Raw genomic sequence first — 26,416 nt, forward strand, 5'->3', positions numbered from 1 at the left:
CCAGTAGCAACTGAAAATTCTAAAGAGGATCTCTGCCATACTGTATGAAAAAACATGAGAGGTACTTCACACACCTATTAAAATGAGCAAACAGTCTTTAAAATGTAAAATGAGTTTCAAAAAAATAGCCACAATTTTTTACTTCAGTGTAAGTGAAAATATTAAACATACCATTGATGTGATAATGGAAAATGTAGGGAGAAATACATATAAAAACAAGAAAAAACAGTGAAAATCTTACAATGAGGTAGAACAGCTGGCTACTACTTGCCTACAGCTAGAAAAATTCCAGTACCGCTTATATCCACGTTTACAAGAGGGAGAACTACTCCTAGCTTTCAGAGCTGTTTAGTTTTTTCCTCTCTGAGTAGGAGGGGAAAACTGACCGTTCTGAAAGCTAGGAGCTCAACTGGAATGAAAAGCCTTTACCAGCTTAGCTGCGGCCCTTTCAACAGATGAATCACCAGTTAGTAGCAGCTCACATAAAAAGCCATGCAACAGTTTCAGCAGAGTTGGTTTACGGCATGCCTGCTTCCATATGTAGTTCTCCTCCTGATGGGATAAGTTATGCCATTAACAGGGATGGGGTGACATGCATCAAGTGCGCGGCTGAGGTAGGTTTTGTGCCAAGGTCTTTAACACTGATATGATCCATGTAGTCAGGGGTTGGAAGCCAGTGTGATGTAATGATGGAGCAGAATATATCACATGTTGAATGTGCAGCATGCTATCATATTTGAAAATGTAAAAAGTTTTTGGAGAAGATATTTTTCATTTCATGACAAAGTGAATGGATGAACACGGCTTGTGAATTGTTTCCAGAGGAACTCTGTACCATTTAGAATGCACTGCTGCAATTGTTCCATTAAGAAACTAAATAAGAGTTAATTACCAGAAAATTCTCTGCCCCATCTGTTGAGCATCTATAGTACTAAGTAATGGTCAAGTCACATGACTGTCAGTTAGAGGAGCTGTTCAAGTTTATTAGCAGTGTTTTTCAATCTATGCTTGTAAAACTAGCAATGTGAACTGTGGTATTTTTGTCTTGTATTGTGGCATCCTCATTAAGAAATGTTTATTCCATAAGCCATCTTATACATTCACACAATACTGGAATACACCTCCTCCTAGGACAGTAACAACAGATATAATAGGGTCTCTCAATACTGGAATTTATGCTTTTTTGGGCTTCATATACATTAAAATTTCAGTAGTCCAATTAGTTTATTCCTGTTAATGGAAATGCGTGAAAAACTATTCCAGTCTGTTGACTCATGGTGCAAGGTGTGCGCAAAAGTGTGTTTGTGTGTGTGTGTGTGTGTGTGTGTGTGTGTGTGTGTGTGTGCGCGCGCGCGTGTGCGTGTGCGCGCGCGTGCCCGTCACAATTTCCCCAAAAACTCTGTTTTCCAGATGGCAAAAAAGGAGGAGATTCCTAGGCAAAGACTACAAAGAGAATTTGCTCTCATATGTTTATGAATTTCTGGAAGTGGGTTTCTTATTTGGTGCATATTTAACATACACATTTATTTTATCTCACACCAAAAATGAAATACTGTAATATCACTAAAGTTTAGAATTGCAATATTTTAGCATTACTTATGTTTAAAATATTTTTGTGTACGATGTCCTAACATGAAATGACTGTATGTGAATCTGAAGGTCAATTAAGGAGTCAGTCAACAGTAAAAAAAAAAAAAAAAAAAAAAAAAAAAGGTAAGTAGGACCCAGTAGGCCACAGTATGAGCCAATAATTTGCATGATATATCCAAAAACAAAGACTTATGTCTCTTGGTACAACAGATTCCCTATTTACAATTTAAAAAAAAGCCAAACACACAAAGTAACATAAAAACAAACTCAAACAGAAAATTTTGAAGTAATGTGGTTTTTTCAAATGCTTAGTGGCTATCCAGCAGCAATATGTTCACATTCTGTTCTGGAACAAATGCTGCAACAGATACGTAAGCCACTATTGAAAATACTGTACATGAAGTAGGGGGTAATAATTAACAAATATTCATGGGTAATAATTCACAAATATTCACGTCAAAGACTATGTCTTCATGAGTCCCAAGAATGAAATCATTTGAGAAAAACGAACTTTCAAAAATGTTTTACAGATACGGCTACTAGTCACAAAATTTGTAGACACTCAAATTATTTAACAAACCAACATGTTTTGAGGTGTAAATCCCATCTTCAGGCTACAATGGCAGTACAAAAACATTTAACAGAAGTACATGCAGGTATTAAAAACATTTAACAGAAGTACATGCAGGTATTAAGAGTGTTTTGTAGGGTCTTGGCCTGTGCTAATTCATTGGGGGTTCAGATTTCTGGCTACAGTGCCCTGTGAACTTCATTCAGGGTTTAGGAAAGATCCACCAAACACAAATAACTTAGATAGGTGGTACAGACAGTTCGTGGAAGCTGGAAGGTCCTGGTAGACCTTGTTTGTCTGATGCTAATGTCGAAAGAGTGTGCAAGGCATTTCATTGAAGTCTTTGCAAGTCACATAGCGAATCAACCAGATATTTTTCAATGCCAAAGACTGTAGTGAGGAGGTGTTGCGTAAGCAGGTATGTTTTTAAACTGTACAAAGGGGGATTAGTGCAGGCCCTTATGCCAGCTGACAATGTGACAAGATGTGAGTTTCGTTAAGAATTGCAGTTAAATATGGAGGACACTATTTTTATAGGAAGACTCATCTTCTGCGGATCAACTTTCCATGTAAGTGGAAAGATACAAATGGAAAGATGAACACACACACAATGTCTGTACCTGGCACAGTGAGAAATCACATACAATGATAGAGCATCAGTGTGACTCTCCAAAAAGTGAACTTTTTTTTGGGCATTTTGCATGAGACTCTTCTTCAAACAACGAACAGTGATGAGTAACTCACTGCCACACATGTTGGTGACCTCGTTATAACCCCAGCTGAAGATCAGTGATGATGATTACATTGGCAACTGGACAGTGTTCTGCCCCATTTTCACAGGAATGTACGAGAGCATCTTTATCATGTTCTTCATCAAAGCTGGATTGGACATGCTGCAATGGCAGACAACAACCTTCTTCCTGGTTGCCCCATTCACTGGATTTAACAGCCTGCATTTTCTTTCTGTAGAGGTTTGTGAAAGACAGAGTTTATGTACAGCCAACACCTGTGTCCCTGAAGTGTGTTATCAGATGAAGGACGCACTGCAGGCCATCTAGGAAGAAATAGTTTACCATGTATATGAGTTGTGTGACCAAGGGTGTACATATTGCAAGACTGTGATTAACACATCAAAAACTTGTGCAGTTATCACTGCACATTCTGCATGGTTATCCCATATAAAGAAGTAAATCAATTTATTGCTAAATTTTAAAACCACATATTTCATTTACAAACACCCTGTATTAATGGAGCAAAGCTGCATTCTAAACTGAAGTAGATTTTCAGGAAAGTTTTTATTCATGTTTTATTTATTTTTTATTGTTTTTCCCCCATGTAGCTGTTCTCAAACAAATTGCAATCAATTGGATGTCCCTTAGGCGACTCATGCCTCTAACCCGTTACCCAACCAGTGAAAAAGGTAGGCACAATGTAACGTGGAATCCAAGGCAAAGCTCCACATCATTAAGACAGAAATGCCACGTTAAAGTGCAGAGTAAAAGAAAGTGATCCTGCCAAGGTTTGATCCACAACATTTCAATTTCCAGCTACATGCTCTACTCAGGGTGTATACGCGGACAAGGAAAAAAATTCCCGGATTTCCTGGTTAAAAATACACTTTCTCCTGGATGAAAACATTTTTTCCATGTTATTAAGTGACAGTATATTTTCCCCTCGGAACTGTAAAACTTATCAATCCTTTGAATGGTTCTGTTTTTATACACGGACGTGGAATTTCCCGGCACTTTAGAAAACGAAACTCAGGGAAGAAAACTCCTTTTTGAAAGATGTCTTTATGTGCAGCAACATGTACGCTGCACATTTTGGTATTACGAAAGTATAAATTCGAATTCCACCAAACACCGCATGTTACTTTCCGATCCATTGTAATCGAGATTGCGATGCGCTTTGCGCCAGTCATAGCTCATGTCACGTGATCCCACCAGCCGATGATAGCGGATATTCAGACCACAGGACACGTGATGTAGTCAGCTATAGCAACATCACTTATGTAGTGCAGATACACAAACAGGAAAAGTTAATGTTTTAAATTAATATACATAGTGTTGCTACACGAAAAGTAAAGCTTTCACATATAATATTGGTCTCTAAGGTTAATAAGCTGCAAGAGAAACTAAGCTTTCACATATAATGTTGATTTTTTTGCGTGATATGAACGTCTGATCCAGGCTCGAAATACTTCTAAATGGCTCTTCATTGAACGCTCTGTGATTTAAGAAATTCATCGTACATGGTTCAAATTGCATAAAAGGAAATTTACTTTGAAAGTAATGCTTTTCAAACCACCATTCGCAATATTTTCCCGCGACCTGTTAGAAATAGGTTCATTTCCGTAGTCGTCAGAGAGCGCCAGATAACAGGCGCCACCACACTTTGGCAGCTGCTATGATGCAGGAAGCCCATATGTTCGTACATGTAAAACACTAAAATATCTTACAAAAGAAAAGACATCAGAGGATACTCCAAGAGCATCGGAATTTCGTGAACCATACTAAAATGGCACATTTAAAGTGCATACTTAAAGAGCACATTCATATGTCCAGATCCCAATGAAGTAGGCCTCGACCTGACATTAAGCTTTTCAGAGTGGGTTTCGGGATGTAAATTTTCTTGGCGTACCAGTACTGTATTAACTCATTTGATTCTTTATTATGGCATAATGCCATATGTGCTAGAAGATGAAAACGTGCCCTTGAAATGCAGCAAGCAGTTGAAATTAGCCAATTTGACTGCCTCAGCATAAAAGATTAATAAAAGCCAAATTTCTTTAGCAAATCGACAAAAATAACTTCTTTGTTCTACAAGGCGATTAATGCATAGCTGTCAGAAAAGTGGAAATCGCGCCCCTCCCCCCTCCCTTGAGCATTTGAGATACGTCAAAAATTTTAAAAATCGAATTTTCAAAACTATGTTCATTTTGTAGCACACATCTTTCTGAAGATGTCTGATACATGAAACAAATATGTTCCAGGAAATGTAAGACGTTATTTATTCTTAAGTGTGCCAGAGTGCAGTGCCACCCCTCTTCACACAGCATTCTTCTATCGCACGTCACTGTATTTCGCTCCGTGGGATTGAAACGTGTATATTTCGTACTGGATGGCATCAAACCATATTCAGGACAGAGGAAATTAAAATGTCCTATGGTGCCTCTCCTGCCCCCAGTCGCCCGGTTTGACATCCTGCCCCTCCTTTTTTTATATATAAACCCTCGCAATTAATACTGGATGGGACTATTTGTAATCGGGAGAACAAGAACTCTTCAGAAAATTTTGCACTCTTTGTTGCCTGTTAGCTAATAACTTGCTGTTTTGGGTGACATAAAATTAAATATAGGATACATAAAACCAGTAAAGACAAGAAACAAGCAATACAGTACACACTTCTTCAATCCTTAGCTGCTAGCATTGTTTTCCCTCTAATCTTGCTACAGCTTTACACAGCGTGCTTTCCTTTCTGCGACAGAATCTATTATCTCATCAAAGTTCGTCAAACGTTTTGCTACATGAAAAATCGAAATATCGTTGTCTAATACTGCATAAGCTGTTAATACAAACAGACCCAAGACTGGCGTGGTTTCTCGGACTGATTACATCTATTTTGTCACTGTCTGCTAAATAAAACAAAACAGTTCTTTCTAACACTGCAGAAATTGTAACACACGCCAAATAAACGGGACTGTTTTGGCACAAATGGTCATTCTTATAACACATCAGAATATAATTCACGAGAATCAACATAAAATGCCTATTAGGCCTACTAAAAGCAAAAAGCTTTATGTTAGAAAATCGTTTCACATTTCATTCATATGCTCCAGTTTCTCGAGCATGATAGATCGAAAAGTAGTAGTATGAGATTTTAATATAAATTTGGAATCGTCATATACTTCCCTAATTTGTGTGATGTCCCTGTTTCTTCTCCTTCCTCATTCTAACAAACAATCTTGTCATAACTAATTCTGGAACTATTCCTGCCTTTGTCAAAACTTATTCGCCAGTTAACTTCACTAACCCTGCCACAATCACAGGTTTAGTTATCCCTGAATATTCTCCGATTAGGTGTTGTTATGTTCCTACAAACCATTTTCCGCGCTACTTCCAGAATATAACTTAAGCAGCTGCTAGACAGGGCTGTACAGCTGGCCCTTACTTGTGTAGTGATCTGGCCAAAACTTTTCTGACAAAATTTCATTTTCCTGGATACACCGAGAAGATAATGCGTAATATTTCTTACCTGTTATTCCTGTTAGTCGTTTATTTCCACTCTGGTAGTCTGTATCTATGGATTTCCCTAATAATTATAACAACGCTTATCATTCGCAAACCCAATCAACCACATAATCAGACAGTGATTGGCGTTCACTCGTTCGCCTTTACTCCGCTCAGCTTGTATAGCCCGGTCCCCTTTTGACTGCAGGAAAGTTTATTTCTAGATGGGATGAGGATTCCCCTGACAGACACATCTTATAAACTGTGCACTAATTCGAAAATCAACTTATGATATTTTTTTTTTTTTTTTTACCATGGGACCAAACTGCTGATATCATTGGTCCCTAGGCTTACACACTACTTAATCTAACTTGTGCTAAGGACAACACATACACCCATGCCTGAGGGAGGATTCGAACCTCCGACGGAGGGAGCCGCGCAAACCATAACTAGTCGCCCTAGACCACACGGCTACCCCACGCAGCTTATGATTCATTCAGAAATCAACTTATCGTGTGTGTTCAAAGAGTAATCAATAGACCAACGTGCGCTGGATGCAAGACACTTTGTGAAACTATGTTTTTACTCCTGAAGAATATGAATTTGGCACCCCCTCCCTCATAGATCCGAGCCTGCTGCGCATGCGTGAATCTAGCTTGCGCGCGGCAGTAAAATTTTTCCAGTTGGCACCTAGCTGCTTGCGGCGACTGCTTACACAGCAGCAGCCACATTTCTGTAGCCAGAAAAGGGAGAAGGTTCTACTCAAATGCCACTCAACTGCGCATGCGCATGAACCCACTTGTAACTGCTAAAACAAATCTAAGGCAAACAGTTGTGACGTCACGCTCATCAGAGGCAATTTGTTGTTATGAAGCATTGCATAGTCTTCCTAAAGCCTTTGACACATTTTGCTGCTGGCAAACGCTTGCATGAGCACTGTATTTTGTTGTTGTATATGGCACATTTCCTTTGCAATTTATGTTTTATTTTCTTTTTTTTCCTCATTCACGTTTTATTGTTGCAGTATTATTCTGCTGTAGCGGGATACAGTAATATCCTTTGTTAGAGTATTGATTCTTACCAGTCAAAATTACAAAAATTTAACAGAAAACTAAACAAAAAATTCCCGGAATATTAAAAAATTACCGGGTTTTTCCCGGTTTTCTCCCGGATGAAAAAATTCCCAGGTTTTTCCCGGATCTTCCGGTTGTCCCAGGTCGTATACACCCTGTCTACTACTACACCACCAAACCAGATGTGGATCCAATCATGCTTGCTGCACTCTTGGGTCTCTTCTGCTCTCTCGAGGTATGGTGGCAGTTCGCTACATGGCGATGTAATGTTCCTCACAACACAACTTTAATTCATCATGATTCAGACAATGCGTACAAAATATTTACAAATGTAACAATTATGAGAAGGAACGATGCTACTCACCATACAGCGGAGACGCTGACACCATACAGCGGAGATGCTGATTCGCAGATAGGCATAAGGACTCTCACAATTAAAGCTTCCATGTTGACTGAGGATAGTCCAAAGATGTAGAGAACCGTGCATGAGCAACACCTATTAGACAGGTGGGGGGCCAACAGCTGATCAGTTCCAGTCATTCCAAGAGGAAGGAGGTACACGGCTCTGTAGTTCAACCATGCCTAGACAGTCCGCATTGTTGCTTTGTGCCAGGAAGGGCTCTCAACAAGGGAAGTGTCCTGGCGTCTCAGAGTGAACCAAAGCGATGTTGTTTGGACATGGAGGAGATACAGAGAAACAGGAGCTGTTGATGACATGCCTCACTCAGGCTGCCCAAGGGCTACTACTTGCAGTGGCCGACTGCTACCTATGTATTATGGCTCTGAGAACCCTGACAGCAACGCCATCATGTTGAATAATGCTTTTCGTGCAGCCACAAGACTTCTTGTTACGACTCAAACTATGCGCAATAGGCTGCATAATGCGCAACTTCACTCATGACGTCCATGTCGAAGTCCATCTTTCCAACCACGACACCATCCAGTGCGGTACAGATGGGCCCAACAACATGCCGAATGGACCGCTCAGGATTGGCATCACGTTTTCTTCACCGATGAGTGTCGCGTATGCCTTCAACCAGACAATCATCGGAGACGTGGTTCGAGGCAACCCGGTCAGGCTGAATGCCTTAGACACACTGTCCAGCGAGCGCAGCAAGATGGAGGTTCTCCACTATTTTGGGGTGGCATTATGTGGGGCCGACATATGCCGCTGGTGGTCATGGAAGGCGCCGTGACGGCTGTACAATACATGAATGCCATCCTCCGACCGATAGTGCAACCATATCGGCAGCATATTGGCTTGGCATTCATCTTCATGGAGGGCAATTCGCACCCCCATCATGCACATCTTGTGAATGACTTCCTTCAGGATGAAAACATTGCTTGACTAGAGTAGCCACCATGTTCTCCAGACATGAACCCTATAGAACATGCCTGGGATAGATTGTAAAGGGGTCCTTATGGACGAAGTGGCCCACCTACCACTCTGAGGGATCTACGCCGAATCGCCGTTGAGGCGTGGGACAACATGGACTAACAGTGCCTTGATGAACTTGTGGATAGTATGTCACAACAAATACAGAAGTGCATCAATGCAAGAGGACGTGCTACTGGGTATTAGAGGTACTGGTGTGTACAGCAATCTGAACCACCACCTCTGAAGGTTTTGCTATATGGTGGTATAACATCGCTATATGGTGGTATAACATAATAAAAAGGGCAGAAATGATGTTTATGTTTATCTCTATTCCAATTTTCTGTACAGGTTCTGGAACTCTTGGAACCGAGGTGATGCAAAACTTTTTTTGGTGTGTGTATGTCTACTGTTGATGAAGGCCTTAATGGCCAAAAGCGTTAATTGTGAGAGTCTTGATGTTGTGCCTATCTTCTACTCAGCATCTCCGCTATGTGGAGAGTAGCAACTTTCGTTCTCATAATTGTTACATTCCATCCTGGATTTTCCACTGTTTGAAATCTTTACAAATTACATACGAAAACCTTCCTTGTTGGTAGTGTATCTGTTAGTGGAAACTGGATCAAAATCCTCACAACAGTTTCTGATAGTAGTGTCCACATACAGAAGGATGCATATGGGTGACTTCAAAACCGGTCACATATTGACTCTTAAATTGAAACAAGCTTTGTTCTGACCACCATCTTGTTAATTGTGGTGTCTTCTTTAAGTATACGGTGACAATTTGTGAATAGTGGTTAATAAGTTCCAAGAGCCCACAGCAATGGAGGTAACTGAACACACCACGAAAAGACAGCCATTTAACATGAAGAAAGATGACCACAGCACATGCCAAGACCTTACAAAACAACTTTAATATCTACGTATACCCCTGTTAAATATTTTTGTATTGCCACTGTAGCTTGAATATAAGGTTTATACAGATTTTCTTCATTAAACAATTTGAGTGTCATCAATTTTATGACACAGGGCTCTGGAAAACCCTTTCGTACTTTTGAAAGTCAAGCTTGATTACTAGTGCATATGGCTTTGCACAAAATTTAGAACTTTAGTACTCATTGCCGATAAAAATATCCACAAAATACTGATATACTGGTTCATCAAGAATGCTTTTCCTTACATTAAGTGAAGGAACAATTTACTCTGTTACTGAATGTGTACCACGCTTGGTAGTTGAATTTAACAACTACTGCTAATGAAAGCTCAACGTTGACAAATAGTTTTAACATGACGGTGGAGTGCACCTCAGAACTGTTGCCTTTTGAACATAAAAGAAGCTGCAGAATATTGGACTAGCTTTGTGAATTATCAAGAACTACTTTGCAACTAGAACTCTGTATGTTCTATTTAGGGGGAAATCATCAAATCTCTAAGAAGTTTTGGATGTACCTCAATCTCCACAATTGTCCACAATACATATGTAAATAATTTGCTGGTTACTGTCAGAACTTCCATGGGGCAGGTTACAAAATGTCCATTTAACTGATACTTGGGGCATATGAAACGAACCTTCCCGAAGACTGCTATGGCAAGTGGACAAAATAAAAGTAGCAATCAAGTGACAAAATAAAAATAGCAATTAAGCAAACCTTGGGCAGTGAACAAACAATGAATCAAAATTACCTGGCAGCCACTCTTTTCACACCAGAAACATCAACTGAGCCGTTCTATGGCCACAGTTAACAATCATCTCAGTTAACATGAAGAAATTTAAACATCTAAAAAAGAAGTGCTAGAAGGTCAATGAAACAAATATCTATGTCACATATTGTGCATACAGAAGACACACAGAAGCCGTGAGATGCACAGACCAAAAATGAACAGGCTGCATCTCGCTGTCTGAATACACCACTACTAACACCAAAAAGCTATTTTTATCCATCCAAATGTCCAGGTTATATGCACAGCAGTTATGGAGAAAAATTATATTTAAATTCTTAGTATAGGAACAGTTAATTTTACCATCTCTCCCCACTGCAAACCTTCTTGCACTGTATTTACACTTAATAAATCAATTTTAATAACAAAAATATGCGGGTTGTCACAGGTTAGACTGGGGCAGCAGTGCAAGAATGGACAGAAAAGAATCATCTTACTCTAAATCATGATGCAAAACTACCTGCATCATTCAACACTAAGTGGAGCCAAAGTTACAGCCATGACCTTATATTCAATAGTAGTCAATGATGTGTAAAATCTGTATGCTGCACAATACCAAACCCACAGCAGGCGGAAGTCAAGAAAAATAGCATCTACCTGGGAGCCTGTATCTAATATTTTCTGGGTCTCGAACAAATAAAGCGAGTTGAGTCTCACACGATCGCTGTTTGCGGAATCCATGTTGATTCCTACAGAGTAGATTTTGGGTTTCCAAAAACGACATGATACGCGAGCAAACAAAGTAAGAGCCTACGGAATATCAGACCAGCTGTGTGGGTTAAACACTGGACTCGCAATCGGGAGGACGACGGTTCAATCCCGCGTCCGGCCATCCTGATTTAGGTTTTCCGTGATTTCCCTAAATCGCTCCAGGCAAATGCCGGGATGGTTCCTTTCAAAGGGCACGGCCGAATTCCTTCCCCAATCCGATGAGACTCATGACCTCGCTGTCTGGTCTCCTTCCTCAAAACAACCCCCAATCAGCTGTGTGGCTGGATTGAAGAGTTTTTAGCAAACAGAACACAGCATGTTGTTATCAATGGAGAGACGTCTACAGACGTTAAAGTAACCTCTGGCGTGCCACAGGGGAGTGTTATGGGACCATTGCTTTTCACAATATATATAAATGACCTAGTAGATAGTGTCGGAAGTTCCATGCGGCTTTTCGTGGATGATGCTGTAGTATACAGAGAAGTTGCAGCATTAGAAAATTGTAGCGAAATGCAGGACGATCTGCAGCAGATACGCACTTGGTGCAGGGAGTGACAACTGACCCTTAACATAGACAAATGTAATGTATTGCGAATACATAGAAAGAAGGATCCTTTATTGGATGATTATATGATAGCAGAGCAAACACTGATAGCAGTTACTTCTGTAAAATATCTGGGAGTATGCGTGTGGAATGATTTGAAATGGAATGACCATATAAAATTAATTGTTGGTAAGGCGGGTACCAGGTTGAGATTCATTGGAAGAGTCCGTAGAAAATGTAGTCCATCAACAAACGAGGTGGCTTACAAAACACTCGTTCGACCTTTACTTGAGTATTGCTCATCAGTGTGAGATCCGTACCAGATCGGGTTGACGGAGGAGATAGAGAAGATCCAAAGAAGAGCGGCACATTTCGTCACAGGGTTATTTGGTAAGCGTGATAGCGTTACAGAGATGTTTAGCAAACTCAAGTGGCAGACGCTGCAAGAGAGGCACTCTGCATCGCGGTGTAGCTTGCTCGCCAGGTTTCGAGAGGGTGCATTTCTGGATGAGGTATCGAATATATTGCTTCCTCCTACTTATACCTCCCGAGGAGATCACGAATGTAAAATTAGAGAGATTCGAGCGCGCACGGAGGCTTTCAGACAGTCGTTCCTCCCGCGAACCATACGCGACTGGAACAGAAAAGGGAGGTAATGACAGTGGCGCGTAAAGTGCCCTCCGCCACACACTGTTGGGTGGCTTGCGGAGTATAAATGTAGATGTAGATTGAGCAGTTTTTTCTCAGTGCCTTGCTGGCCTGGGAAACCAGTTCTGTGCAATAAAATCTGTGAAGTTTTCACAGAGACTGTTTCTTTGTATTGTTCATAATATCACAGAAATTACTATCCAATAACACATTTATCTGTATCAATAAAGAAATAGTTATTGCGTGTATTTAACTTGTCCTGCTTTGGGGGCAGATACTTGAATCCTGTTCCACCTGGCATAGTGTCCCTCCTTCCACGATTTGTACACCACTGACTTAGCTTTTGTTTGTCAGCATTTGCCTGAACCTTCTGTTACATTCTGTTAGCATTATCACACCTTTCTCATTTTTGTGACATTAACAGCAAGTTGTCATGACTTCTCATGAAGGGTTTTCCATGATCACTTTTCATGCTCGCAATGCAAGATGACATCACACACTACTTTGAATCTGAACAGGACGGTACCTAGTCAGTTGATCAAGTTAGTTACCTCACAGAAAGCAAATAATGACATTTAGCTGCTAGTCAGCACTGATTTACATCAATGGGGAAAGCTGAAAATTTGTGCCCGATCAGGATTCAAGCCTGGGTCTTCTGCTCACCAGGCACATGCTCTGATCACTAAGCTATCCGGACACAGCGATAATCACAACTGCACAGACTACCTTAGCATTTGTCTCCCATCAGACACAAATTCTCAGCTTATTCACACACTATGATGTAGTGCCTCTGCCCATTATTCTCATTACTAGCAGCGTTTCACCAATTCCTGTAAGAGACTGTGTATGGTGTGCATCTGCACTGAAGGGATCATCAGCCAGCCTCAACTTAATTACGTCCAAAAGAACAGACACTACACATATATTTAAAGTGATGCCGGCCACTGGCCCCTTCAGTGCAGATTAACACTTCACTTGAACTCTTACTGGAATCAGCGAGACACCATGATTAATGAGGATAATGAACAGGGGCATTTTGTCAGTAGCGTGTGGATACATTGAGAATTTGCATCTGACTGGAGGCATAATAGAATAGTCCGTGCAGTCCAGACACCAATGTGTCTGGATGGCTCAGTGGTCAGAGCATCTGCCTCACAAGCAGGAGACCAGTCTGGCATAAATTTTCAACTTTACCCATTGGTGTAAATCACTGTCCCAATGTCCATTAGCAGCTGAACATCATTATTCCCTTTGGGTCTTGATCCATGATGGCTGCAGGATCAAAATGGTGTCTGTTCTTTCATAGATGTCTGAAAAAAAAAAAACAGGCACTACATGTAAAGGGTGTCTCAAAAGAAAGTTTATGTCTGAAGAGCTCTCTGTGCATGAATTCAGTCGATGTGGAGCACTTATTGGGAACAGACCATGTGTTCTGTGAGCGAGAATTGCAAAAAAACAGTGATTCGGTGAGTGTGGCATGGAGGAAATTTTGCAGTGATCATGGATTGCTTTGTGTAAATTATGCTCCAAATGATCCAGAAATGGATCAAAACATTTGAGGAAACTGATTCAACACTGGTCAGCCCTAAATCAGGGCGTCCAAGTCCATCAAGAACAGGTGAATCCATGGAGAGCGTAAATGAGTATGTTCGTGATGACCCTAACCTCTCCATTCATAACCATGGAAGTTTTTTAAATGTGCATAGATCATCACTGCACCAAATTCTGCAAAATGACCTTAAACTGCAGCTTTACAAAACCCAATCGATGCAAGAATTAAAGCCTCAGGATGTCAGGCAAAGGGTGCAATGCGTTAATGATGTCACTAAGTGCCCTTCATTTAACAATATCTTGTTTTCTGACAAGGCTCATTTTCATGTGAACAATCATGTCAATAAGCAAAATCGTCACTACTGCAGAGCAACGAATTTTAAACAGAAGCACGAGAAACCCCTTCATCTGCCAAAGTTGCTGTATGGGCTATGAAGTCAGCTTGAGGAATAACTAGCCTGTAATTTCTCGAGGACAAGAGCAGTCGTCCAGTTATAGTGAATTCAGATTGTTAAGTCACAGTATTAAATGACATTTTGGTGCCTGAATAGCAAAACTTTCCTGGTTATAACCAAAGAACATGGTTTCAGTAAGACAAGAGCCACAGCACCCATGTCCAATATGTCTAGACCATGGCCGGACAAATACCGTTTCACTAGTGCGGGCACTCGCTAACGTCCAGAAGGCCTGCCCGAGGCTCATCCCTCCCCCCCCCCCACCCCACCCCTGCCAGCCAGCAGTGCCCCCACCACCCCACCATCTACTCCCCTAGCTACACACATCACTGCACTGCGCAGAGCCACTCGGTCTGTTTACTTCCCGCTGTTTCTATTGTCCATAAAGACATCGCATTAGGCGTTTGCGGTAAAAGTGGGTGGAAAATGGCTGAGGAGGAGTTAGTCCTTTGAACTCATACTCGTTAATCCACAGTGGGAAGAAGAGTTCTTTTCTGTTGGAACACAAAGAAGACCTCAGTGTTTGATTTGCAATGCAACATTGTCTTCACGGAAGAAGTACAATGTGAATCGACACCAAACTTATTGAACTGAACCAGAAGAAGATAATTACGACAATGATTCACATTATTACTGTTATTAGTAATATGTTATGTGCATTTTCTGTCACTTTTACCTTCTCCTATTATGAATTTACAGGATGACTACCTCATCATCCACAACAATGCAGCGATGACAGTAAGCTATCGCGTAACTCTTAAAATAGCTAAAACATCACGGTCCTTCGGCGATGGAGAATTAATGAAAGAATGTTTTGTTGCTGCCACAACAATTTTGTGCCCAGCAAGTCTTACTGTTTTTAAAACCTCTCCTCTTTCATGGAGAACAGTTTGCAGATTTGGTTTTCTTTTCATTAGCATTGGACGAAAGCACTGTTGAACGCAATGTTCCTCAACTTGCAGTCTTTTTGCGAGGAGTTGATGCTCAGTTTAATGTGATTGAGGAACTCTTCGATGTAGTGCCAATGCATTACAAAACGACGGCCGACACTATACGATGTGGAATCTAAAATTTTTGGGACTGGTACTGCCATCTGGAAAGTAGTAGTAGTAGTAGTAGTACTTCGACTGCTAGGTGGCAAGAGTTGCATATCTGATGAGTCAGTGTGCGGAGTGGCATTCAGCTGGAAGGATGTGTTGCTTGTCCACAGGGATTTCCATAATACTCTGTTTGGTGTGTGGTGATTTTACGATGGATCCACAAATGGAACAGCACGTGTGTATCAAATTCTGTGTGAATCTCAGGAAAAGTGCTATGGAGACCCTTGCAATGATTCAACAAGTGTTTGGAGGACAGAGCATGAGCCGCACACATGTGTCCCAGCGGAGGAGACGGGCTCTACAAGACCCAAAAAAGCAAGCCAGGTGAAGAGCAAAGTGAAGAGCATGATCATTGTTTTCTTTGATACCAAGGGCATTGAGCACAAAGAATCTGTCACACCCAACCAAACAATGAATTCGCGTACTATCGTGACGTTTTGCGACTGCTCCGTGAAAAAGTGTGGTGACGACAGGCCGAACTTTGGCATCAAGGGAACTGGCTGCTGCATCATGACAATGCACCCTGTCACACGTCCTTGCTCACCAAGACCTTTTTGGCAAAAAACAACATGGCGGTTGTACCCCAACCACCGTACTCACCAGATTTGGCACCTTGCAACTTTGCACTATTCCCAAAACTGAAACTCAAGTTGAAAGGCCGTCGGTTCTACACTCAAGAGAAGATTCAAGAAGCATCACTGACAGTGATAAATGCCCTCCAAAAACAGGGCTTCCAGAAAACGTTTGACCAGTGGCAGAAGCGATGGGACCGGTATGTACGTGCGGATGGAAACTACTTTGAGGGTGATGGTGACCATTAGTCCAAAGGTAAGGTTTTCAACAGTCCCAAAAATTTTTGACAGCACCTCATAGTTTCGTGCGTAGAACATATAATAGAGAAGTACGATTTATGTCGGGAAAAACTTTCATCGATTACAACACATGGGGCTCCTGCAGTGATTGGTCCTACATCTAGTGTCATCGTTTTGATATACGAAAATAGTTGAATGCCGTTGGTGTCCAGCAGGAACTACCAGCAATACATTGCGTTCTTCACTGCGATAATTTGCTATCAAAATGTGCCAAACTAGTCAGCGTCATGGACGTGGTTATAAAAACAGTTAACATTCTCAGATCGTATGGTTTGGAACACAGACAATTCAAGTCGTTTCCGGCAGATCTCAAGTGTGAATACGGTCATGTTCCATATTTTTGTTAAGTACGCTGGTTGAGTCTAGGAGTCATTTTAGAACAATTTTTTAATTTAAGTACAGATATAGCTTTATTCATGGATGCGAGAAGAAAACCAGTAAAAGAATTGGATGACCCACAGTGGGTTTTAGACCTTGCGATTTTAACTGACATAACCAAGCACCTGAATAGCTTGAATGTAGCTTTGCAAGGTGGAAATAAGGTAATTGACACTATTTTGGCGTTCAAGAGAAAACTGCTTTTGAGGGCAAAGCAACTGTCAGAAATGTCATGTGCACACTTCCTGAGTGTTGCACTAGTTGTTAGTGAAAACAATTTGGAACTGGAGAGGCTCAAAGAACTTTTTGATGGGTTTTAACGGTGCTACAGTCTCTCGAAGGCATTTCTGATATTAGATTTGAGGACTTAAATCGACTGGAATGCAATGTCAACCTTTTTGCAACTCCTTTTGCAGTTAACGTTGAACATGTGCTTTCTGAAATTCAGTTGGAAATCACTGATTTCAATGCAATCGTGTGCTGAAGGAGAAGTTTCACACAGCAAAAAACCTTGGAAAGCTTCCGCAAATATTTCCCACGCGAACAGTTTCCATTGTTATTTAAAATAGCTGCTCATGTTTATAGTTTTTTTGGAACAGTAAACTTGTGCGAACGTGTATTCTCCACAATGAAACTGACAAAATCGAAGTTTAGTCTTACAGATGTTCATCTGATTGGAGCAGTGCACCTAATGACCAGTATTTTCAGACCAAAAGTTGAGATGCTAGTTCAAAATCATTGTAAAAAAACATCAAGGACAATGTAAATTAATGTCTATGTCCTCTGAACTACAGGTGTGTGTAAATATACCATAACATTTACAATACAAATGTGTTCGTTTTGTGTAAACTTCGGGTAAGTGCATTTCACACTTACTTCCCACACACGCATGTTGTGCCACATATGATTGGCCTCCCAATAACTGTGTACCAGTGCCGAGTTCACGGATGCCACATACGCCTGAAATGACCTCAGACATATGCGTGTTCCACCTGAACTACGTATGTCAGCTTGTCCATGTGCGCCAAGCGCTCCCACAGTGGGATGGTTATTGCTGAAGCGTGTGGGACTCCTACCACATAGGACTAACAGGGGGTACTGAATGGATACAGAGGAGGGCAACACAGTCACAGATTTGTTTGCCCGGTGGGAGGGGGCCACACAGATGCAGAAGAAACGAAACTGGTAAACTCTTCAAGACAGATATAAACTATCCCAAAAAAGCCTAATTATGAAGTTTCAACAACTGGCTTTAAATTATGACTCTTCGAAACACACCATCCCGTGTATCACTTCAGTAGGGATCATGGGGGCAACATTAGATCACTTACAGCACAGACAGAAACATTTGAACATTATTCCCAAGCTCCATATCTGAACTGAACAGGAAAAAACCCTAATAACTGGCAAAATGAGACATAGCCTCCATCAGGTGCTTTGCAGAGTATAGATGTCGATGTAGATTTGAGACTTTGTGGTGGTAGTGGTGTCCCATGAATTACATTAAAATGATACTTTTCTTTGTTGTTCCTATGAGAAGAACAACAGACCACACAAGATGAGAAGAAAGATGTCAAAGTTATGGAGGCACTGAAAAGGAGAAGACATATTTCACTGAAACTTTCATGAACAATCACCCCAGTTACAAATCAAGGACACAAAAGTACATGGTCCAACTAAGTTTACTCATCACTTAAACTATGACCTAGTCCCTTTACATTTGCTTTGCAATTCCTACAGCATCCTTTCATTGAAGAACCATTACCTAACTTACCTGCTTCCCAGTGCTGCAAATAATCCAACTGACTTATAGAGCTCTAGCTGCTGTTAGATTTTACTGTGACCTCTCACCAACCTCTTTTAACTCGATGCCAAAAAACAGTAGTGACCAATGATGCCCACGTAAGAAGTCATTATACCAAATCATGTATCACAGATGGAGAAACAATGGCTGGCAAAACATACTTCTTAGAAACAAAGTACAAATGCAAACATTTACAACATAACATGAGCACAGTGTAGTATTGTTTTCTGTGAAACTAAGACAAACCGTAACACCAAAAATCATTCTACCACACACTTTACAGTAATAAAGTAACATACATAGGAGTAAATGACTATATGAGAAACAAACCTTACACAGTATACAAAACACAGGCAAAACTCAACAGTAATATTAGTTTTTCATGGTATATTGTACAATAATACATACCGCATGTCCACAAAAATATCCTTCAAAAACCATGTTCATTCTGCATACAATTTTGTGGTGATGCTGTAACATCCCTATGAAAACTTATGTAGGTGATGCTTCCCAATGCAGCTGCATAGAGTTAGACGAGTTGTTCAAGGTCTTATAATTTCATTATAATGGCCTTTGATGAACAATAAGTGCAAGATTAAATACCATGAAAAAATAATACACTTCAGAGCATTGAGTGTAATCACACATTTTAACAAGACAGTTTCATGTATACATCTCAAAGCATTGAACAAAATAAACTATTTTTATAGTAAGCACCACATACTGTGAAATTTACAAAATATTCATTAAACTGAAATATTTGACTACTCTGAACAAATCAAACTTTAATAATTTTGTAATCTATTTTTGCCTAGATGTAGTTCAACAACCATTATCCAAAATATAGGTTGACTCTTTAAACAGAAGGTTACAGCAACCAGCCACATTTTACAATGCTATTTATTTATTTACACAGTGCCGTTACTGGTTTCGAACCAATAGGTTCATTTTCTGACAGCTAGTTCATATTTTACATTAGATTCTGTGTTTTGTTTCCCCAGTTGACGAAACTTCCTTGGGGGTAGTGATGCCCTACAACCAAAACAAGATGTGAGACAAAATCTTTTTAATTGTAATTTTGCCTCACAACAATGTTAAGTGATGTACACAAATTATAATTAATAATAATGATGATAATAATAATAATTTGTTTACATCACTTAAAATTGTCATGAGGGAAAATTACAATTAAAAAGACATTGTCTCACATCTTGTTTTGATTGTAGGGCATCACCACCCCAAGGAAGTTTTGTCAAGTGGGGAAACAAAACACAGAATGTAATGTAAAACGTGAACTAGCTGTCTGAAGATGAACCTATCGGTTCAAAACCAGTAACGGCGCTGTCTAAATAAATAAATAGCATTGTAAAATGTGGCTGGTTGCTGTAATCTTCTGTGTAAGTAAACCTATATTTTGTACACAGCCAAGGGCTTAAAATGTCAATTTTTGACAAAATAGCATTATCCCAAAGCAAAAAATTCTGGTGTGATTCTGTACATTACACAAAAAATTAGGTACTCGTATGAAGAAGAAAATTGGAAACTTTTAAAAGACTTTGATCTGTATCTTCTCAGTGTCTTCAGAGAAAATTAATTTTATGAGCTTAGCTTTAATTCATCAGATACCTGTGTCGAATTACAACACTGTTCAGTAAATATTTATGAAAAGTGGCTCTGTTGTTAGCAGATACAATGTGTCTGGAACAGTCAGTCTGTCATCTCAGAAGCGTGTACTATGCATGCACTTTTCTTCTCCAGTTTCAAACATATTCATAAGGGAGCAGAGAAAGAATAATTTCTTCTTACTTCATGAAGAGTTGTCGAAGAGAGAAGACCTGTATTATGCATTTTTCCCAGCACCTAACAAACTGAAAATAATACATATCTGTGAAGGAATATTTATATTTTCCATGTAATGGGAATTATTTTTCCTGAGAGGATCCACAAAACAACTAATACACATTTTCAAGCAAAAATGTTTGGAATACTTCGCAGCAAGAAAAAAATCATTCAACACACTTGTGTGCATGACTGCATGCAGTGTTATTTGATGACAGAGATTCACTGTTTGTTCTCATGAATAGGAAACTGAAAGAAAAGTGTGTGAACAGTACACCTTCCCATATTTGAACTCCATCATATGACAATTTAATGATGTTAACATGGAACAGTATCTTTCTGTAGAGAAAATTTTGCAGAGCTAAATCTATCCTGATTTGTTATCCCTTCTGTTTCTGAACAATCCATTGGATGGTAGTCATAAATGTATGGAAAACTAATTTTACAGTTTGAAGGAAGTATTTACTGCTGAAACTTAAGAAGAAAAGGAAGGTAAAATAAAAATCTGGCAACATACAACATTACCATTCCCACAACACCATGATCTCAATCAGATGCTCCGGAGGCAATGATTATTGTTACCACCCAAAGAGTCACATGATACTGAGTTTTAAGTGAATTCTAAATACATGTCTGTGTATATTGAAAACAACTGGGCCCTTTGTCATTTACCAAACACTACTTGGTAATAAAAGTGAACACTACATTTCTGCGACACCAGCACACATATGGACAAATTTCCTCATGAGTGACTATTTTGAGGTCCACCTCACGAGTAATCAAACAATGTGACAGTACGCTAGAGCGAAAAGATAACAAACACCAGAAAGCAACAATCCTACACATATCGAAATTTATTTCCTTCTCAAGGACATGTTGTAGAATATATATGGTCATAAGCATGAAGTCTTACCCTCAGGGACAAAATGTCTTAGAAAATAACTTTAGTATCTTCTATAAATACCTAGAGTTACAATGCTGCCATGATACCAAGCACTGGAGGAACTGTATATTATATTGGCGACTTCAGTTACATGTTACTTCCACATTTGTCACAAATGGTTAAATTAATGTGAACATCGTATCACCAGAAAGAATGCTCTGTAACGAACATGGTATAGTCATAATGCTAGTGAGTGGACTTAAAAGTTTTGCAGAACACTTTGCAATGCGAGAAGTGTATGTACAGGCAATATCTTGTTGGCTGAGTGAATCTTCCTCATGTCGTACAAACTGTAGAAGGATATTCTGGAAGATGATTAGACATATCCAGTGTTGCGCCTATCAAGTATCAGAGGAGTTAGGTCATGGTCTATGGCTTTCAACAGATTGTCCAGAATTGGTCCTTTATGTTCCTGCCCAACACACTCCATCATATTATTCTCTCCCAGCCATCATCACACTCACGTAGGATGAGCACTGACGTTAAGGCAGAATCTGCTCTCATTCTAAACATAATGTTGAACCATTCATTCCTACAATTTTGTGTTTCCCAACACCATCAGAAACAGGCTGCACAGCCATGAGATTTGGGTGCATGCATACAGTATCCTTGCTCTTAAACCAGCCTGATGTTTTGAATAGTTCTTTAGAAAAATTGTTCAGTGCCTCAATGGTACTGACAGTTAATTAATTGATGCTGTCCTTGTATATCTGGTATCTTTATTAGCCTAGTTTGACGCATTTGGCAGCAGAACACTGTTTCAGCAAGCCAAATACTGTTATCAGTTTAACAGTCTCATGATCAGTGTGTAGTACCTACATCAAACACAACAGGGAACTCTTAACCATTGCCTTTATTACTGACATCTACAAGTATTTTAGTCCAATACTGTATGTTTCGATAGTGAAGGTTTCTTCTACAAAGCAAGCATTTTGCAAATCCCACGTAAATAAATACTGTGAACTTCCTTGTTTCTGTCAGTTGTGTTCATTGCTTAAGTACAATTTCTCACACATTCCCTGTGTTGCCATCACAACTGAGAAATGGACAGCTTCCTGTAAACATGGGAGAATAATTCAAGGAGCTCCCCAAGTTACACACAGTTTAGAGAGTTGAATTACTGCCTAGATGTGTAAAAATCTTCATAGAAAAGCAAATTGTTGAAAACATTCCTTACAATGTGTTAAAGTAATTCTCCATGGAAAAGCCAACAATAAGATGAAAGGTTCAGGCATTGGACCCCCCCCCCCCCCCCCCCCCACACACACACACACACACACACACACACACACACAACTTTTGGAAGTGGAAATCTGTACTTGTGAAGAGGCTAATATTGTTAAGTGCAATAATAAAACTTGTGTCAAAAACTTACCACTATGTTATTTCCCTTTCGAAGCACATTAATTAGCTATGTTTCATTAAATAGGCTCCAGAGACTTAACGGATCCAGTGATAAGTGGCTATTTGCAACAACTTGTAGATATGTGGTCTCAATCTGGTTACATCCAATACTCTTACAGTGCTAGTGTGATCACAGTTGGTCATTTGAAAAACTGTTTAAGTAAAGGAATGTCGCATGCTTAGCACAAGCTTCTGCATTTTGACGCTACTTCAGTAGCTTGCATATCAATTTTGCTCTTTTTTTTATCAGGTACTTTCTCATTTGGACTACAGATGTTAAGTGCACCTCCTTCCAGAACTTTCCACTGAAATCTGAAGTGCCCCTTGGGAACTGAACATGTGACCTCTGCATTTGCAGCTCGCAATGCTAATTAGTATGTCATGGTGGCTGCCTTGCAGAACTGGTTGATCACTGGACAATCTTTATCTCAAGCTTTCTACATTCAAGATCTTTGAGAGCTTTAGCTCTATCACACTCCCATGGTTCTCATTTAGAGAAGAGAAGTAAATGCAGAGAGACTCATATATATGTTTAGAAAATAATGGAGGAACCACGGGGGCCTTTCACTTTGGTAGAAGTTACATTCCAGAATTACACATACAATAAATGCTTTTCAGGTTCACCGAGTGTGAAGGTACACAGTTTTTATTCACACAATATTTACTAACTTTCTCACTATTATGTACAAGGACTGTATCTTTCAAGTGGAATGTGCCACAAGGACTTCATAAGTTGAACGAGAAAACCTTTACCCCTCTCCTAACACAAAACTGTTGTTTTATTAGATGTTGAAGCCTGGTGTGTGACACATGCTCCAAGAAGCTGCAATGCCCCCAGAACACATTACCTAGTATAGCTGACTACTGAAGCAGGATGAATGAGAAAAAATTGTCCGTTGTTGCTCAAACTAGTTTTTGGAACTTCCTGTTGCGTTGTTACAATGTGTTTCGGAAGGTGGTCTATACAGGAACAGAGCTGAAGATGACAAGCATAAATTAACTAACAGCACCATCAAAAAGGCCCAATATCTTTCCACATTTAGATTTCTATGAAATGTCAGAGAAGGCATCTGTACACTCCATGTGAATTGGCCATACAAATTGCAGTGTCCAGGCATACTACATTTACAGCCATCATTTTCTGTAGCACTAAACTAAGTAATCAGTGCGCATATGAAAGAAGACAGTTTCATGTGATGAGTCTGAACAAACTGTTGTGTTTTATACTCTGACAATGATTTATGGATTTATAGTTTTAGCTTGACGATGTCCACTATGGACAAATACTAGTTACTGTTATTCTGAAGAAGTTTGGGTTGTCCCGACTACAGCCTAGGTAAATGGTGCAACAGAGGCTGTTAATTATTAAAATTAAACTGTTGTGAACCTGGAGGTCGATTTGAACACCGCAGCACTTTATTTAGCGACTGTTGTATTAGCATTCACTTGCTTTCTTCAGATTTGTGAGTTCACCTGCCCAGACAATAATAAGGAGGCCTATAGTTCATGTGGACTCCAAACAATAGTACAGCTTGGCATTTCACATATACACAAGTTACTGTCAGATTTGAACGGAGCGAAAGGTGTCTATGAGGACCTACTTACACCAAAACACGAATTGCTGACTTTGCTTTGTAACACTTCATCATAATCTCTTATTTCTTGTCATGAAGTATATCAATATATTACCACTGCCGAGTGCCATATTCCTTCCTCAGAAACTTGACTATCTCCAACTGCTGTTTTTTATGCTCTGACAAACATTCATAAAAGCTATGGATGTTGTCAAAGTTTTGCAGTAATTGCATCCTCAGACTTTTTCACCTGATAAGAATAACCTTAGCATTTAAACTTAAGAAGTGTTCATGTAGCAGTTAACATAAACATTTGAGTGAAAACACTGTATTTTCACAATTCTTCTGCTTGGACTTCACATTCTATCTGGCATCCTCTATAAAGGTATATGACGACGCAGTGATAGCGATACATTCCTTCATGAATCACGAAAAGGTACCTGGACACTTCTAATCTTACATAATCAAGGCCTAATTGATACTTTGGTCATTTCTGAGACGAAAATTTTCTTACATAAATGTAAGCATGACATCTTCATTAATTTATGAAATAGAACAACACACACTACAATACGATATGCAACCTACGCCACTCTCCTGTTGAGTAAATGTGAATATTACCTCAAACCAAACTCTGCTAAATACATCTATCAAACAGAGGCAGATGAAATGCCCTCTCAATGTTTTCCACAACATTCCACATAACAAATTAAAAGTTATGACTAAAACAAAAGTTTTTTTATGAATTACATGCACCATACCTGTGTAACGGTTTGGAAATTGCTTCAAAAATCAAATAAAACTTATTTGAAAAATATTAATTAAAATGAAATTGCACTGTGTGTTAATATAAGCTTAGCAAGTAGACAAATGTATCTTAAGTTTATTAAGTATACCTTGTTCTGGTGCAACCTCGGGAAGGTAGGTAGCCGTACGTTTGCTTCCTTTTTCATTGTGGAATTCTATTCGTATTCCATGCACCCCCACTTCCCAATCAAGGTAGTCCATGCCATCTTCAAAATGGCGGAGGATAGAGACGGATACGTGGAGTTTGGAGAACTCATCTCTTGTGATAGGACTGAACCGAGAGTCCTTGAAAGCACTTGCATCAAATAAAACAACACTGGTTATATGAAAAATACCATTTTCATTTCATGTTATATGTACTACTGCAGAAAGTTAACTTCAGATGAACAAATATGAAACTACTCATTTATGCATGCTACTAAACCTTAAGTTAGGCTTTGAAGCTTCAGTAAATTATTTATAAAATCTAGAACAACCAATATGTACATGGTTTATATGAATGAAGAAGTGTCATAAGCTATTTGTCCAGTGAATTCCTCATGAGCCTCCTTGCATACATTGTTGGAAAACACTACATCAAATCTATTCATACGCTTTGAGTAGTGTGAAGATTAATACTGTTCTTTCAGCAACACAGGCAAAAAAATCTTCTTTTGCCAAACTGACCAACATCAGAAAATAGTATAATTAATTTATGCAAAAGTGACATGTTAAGACCTATTGGGTACTAAGAGAAGTTAATATTTTCTACATGCAAGTTGCTAGAAATGTGAAAGATTTCAGAAAGCACTTTATAAAGTTTCATGAAACATCTGCAAAAACTGGTCCATTAATGTACTACACAATTCCTCCGCTGTTGCCTATGTCCCGACAAAGAGAACAATGATGAAATGCTATGAATCTTGGCGATTTTCTTTACTACTGAAAAAAAATTTGCATATTCTGCAGTATACATTCAAAAAATGATTTCATAAAACAGAGTAACAGTGCAGTTGTTTATAATGAGTCATAATCTCTATGAAAATCTGTATTTACTTACATTATCAAGGTATGTATAACATTAAATTGACTAAAATACGTTATCAAAGTTTTAGAGAGCATGATTGGAATAGATACCAAAAGAAAGGAATAAATGAAAATTGAAATAGGTGGACACTTTGATAATGAATGCTATTGAGAATCAAGTATAAGATGATGGAAATGTACTCACTGCTAGTTTTTATTTATTG

At 39.4% G+C, this 26,416-nt stretch overlaps 1 protein-coding gene across 1 annotated transcript in view; it reads right to left on the reverse strand.

The window, feature by feature from the left end:
* LOC124596083 (AMME syndrome candidate gene 1 protein homolog) overlaps nt 1-26,416 on the reverse strand; it is a 46,651-nt gene that overhangs the window by 4,638 nt on the left and 15,597 nt on the right. Inside the window, exon 3 of the mRNA XM_047135072.1 lies at nt 25,277-25,482. Within this exon, the coding sequence (XP_046991028.1) occupies nt 25,277-25,482 (206 nt within the window). The remainder of the gene's footprint in view (nt 1-25,276; nt 25,483-26,416) is intronic.

The sequence above is a fragment of the Schistocerca americana genome, chromosome 2, assembly GCF_021461395.2.
Source record: "Schistocerca americana isolate TAMUIC-IGC-003095 chromosome 2, iqSchAmer2.1, whole genome shotgun sequence".
Lineage (NCBI taxonomy): Eukaryota > Metazoa > Arthropoda > Insecta > Orthoptera > Acrididae > Schistocerca > Schistocerca americana.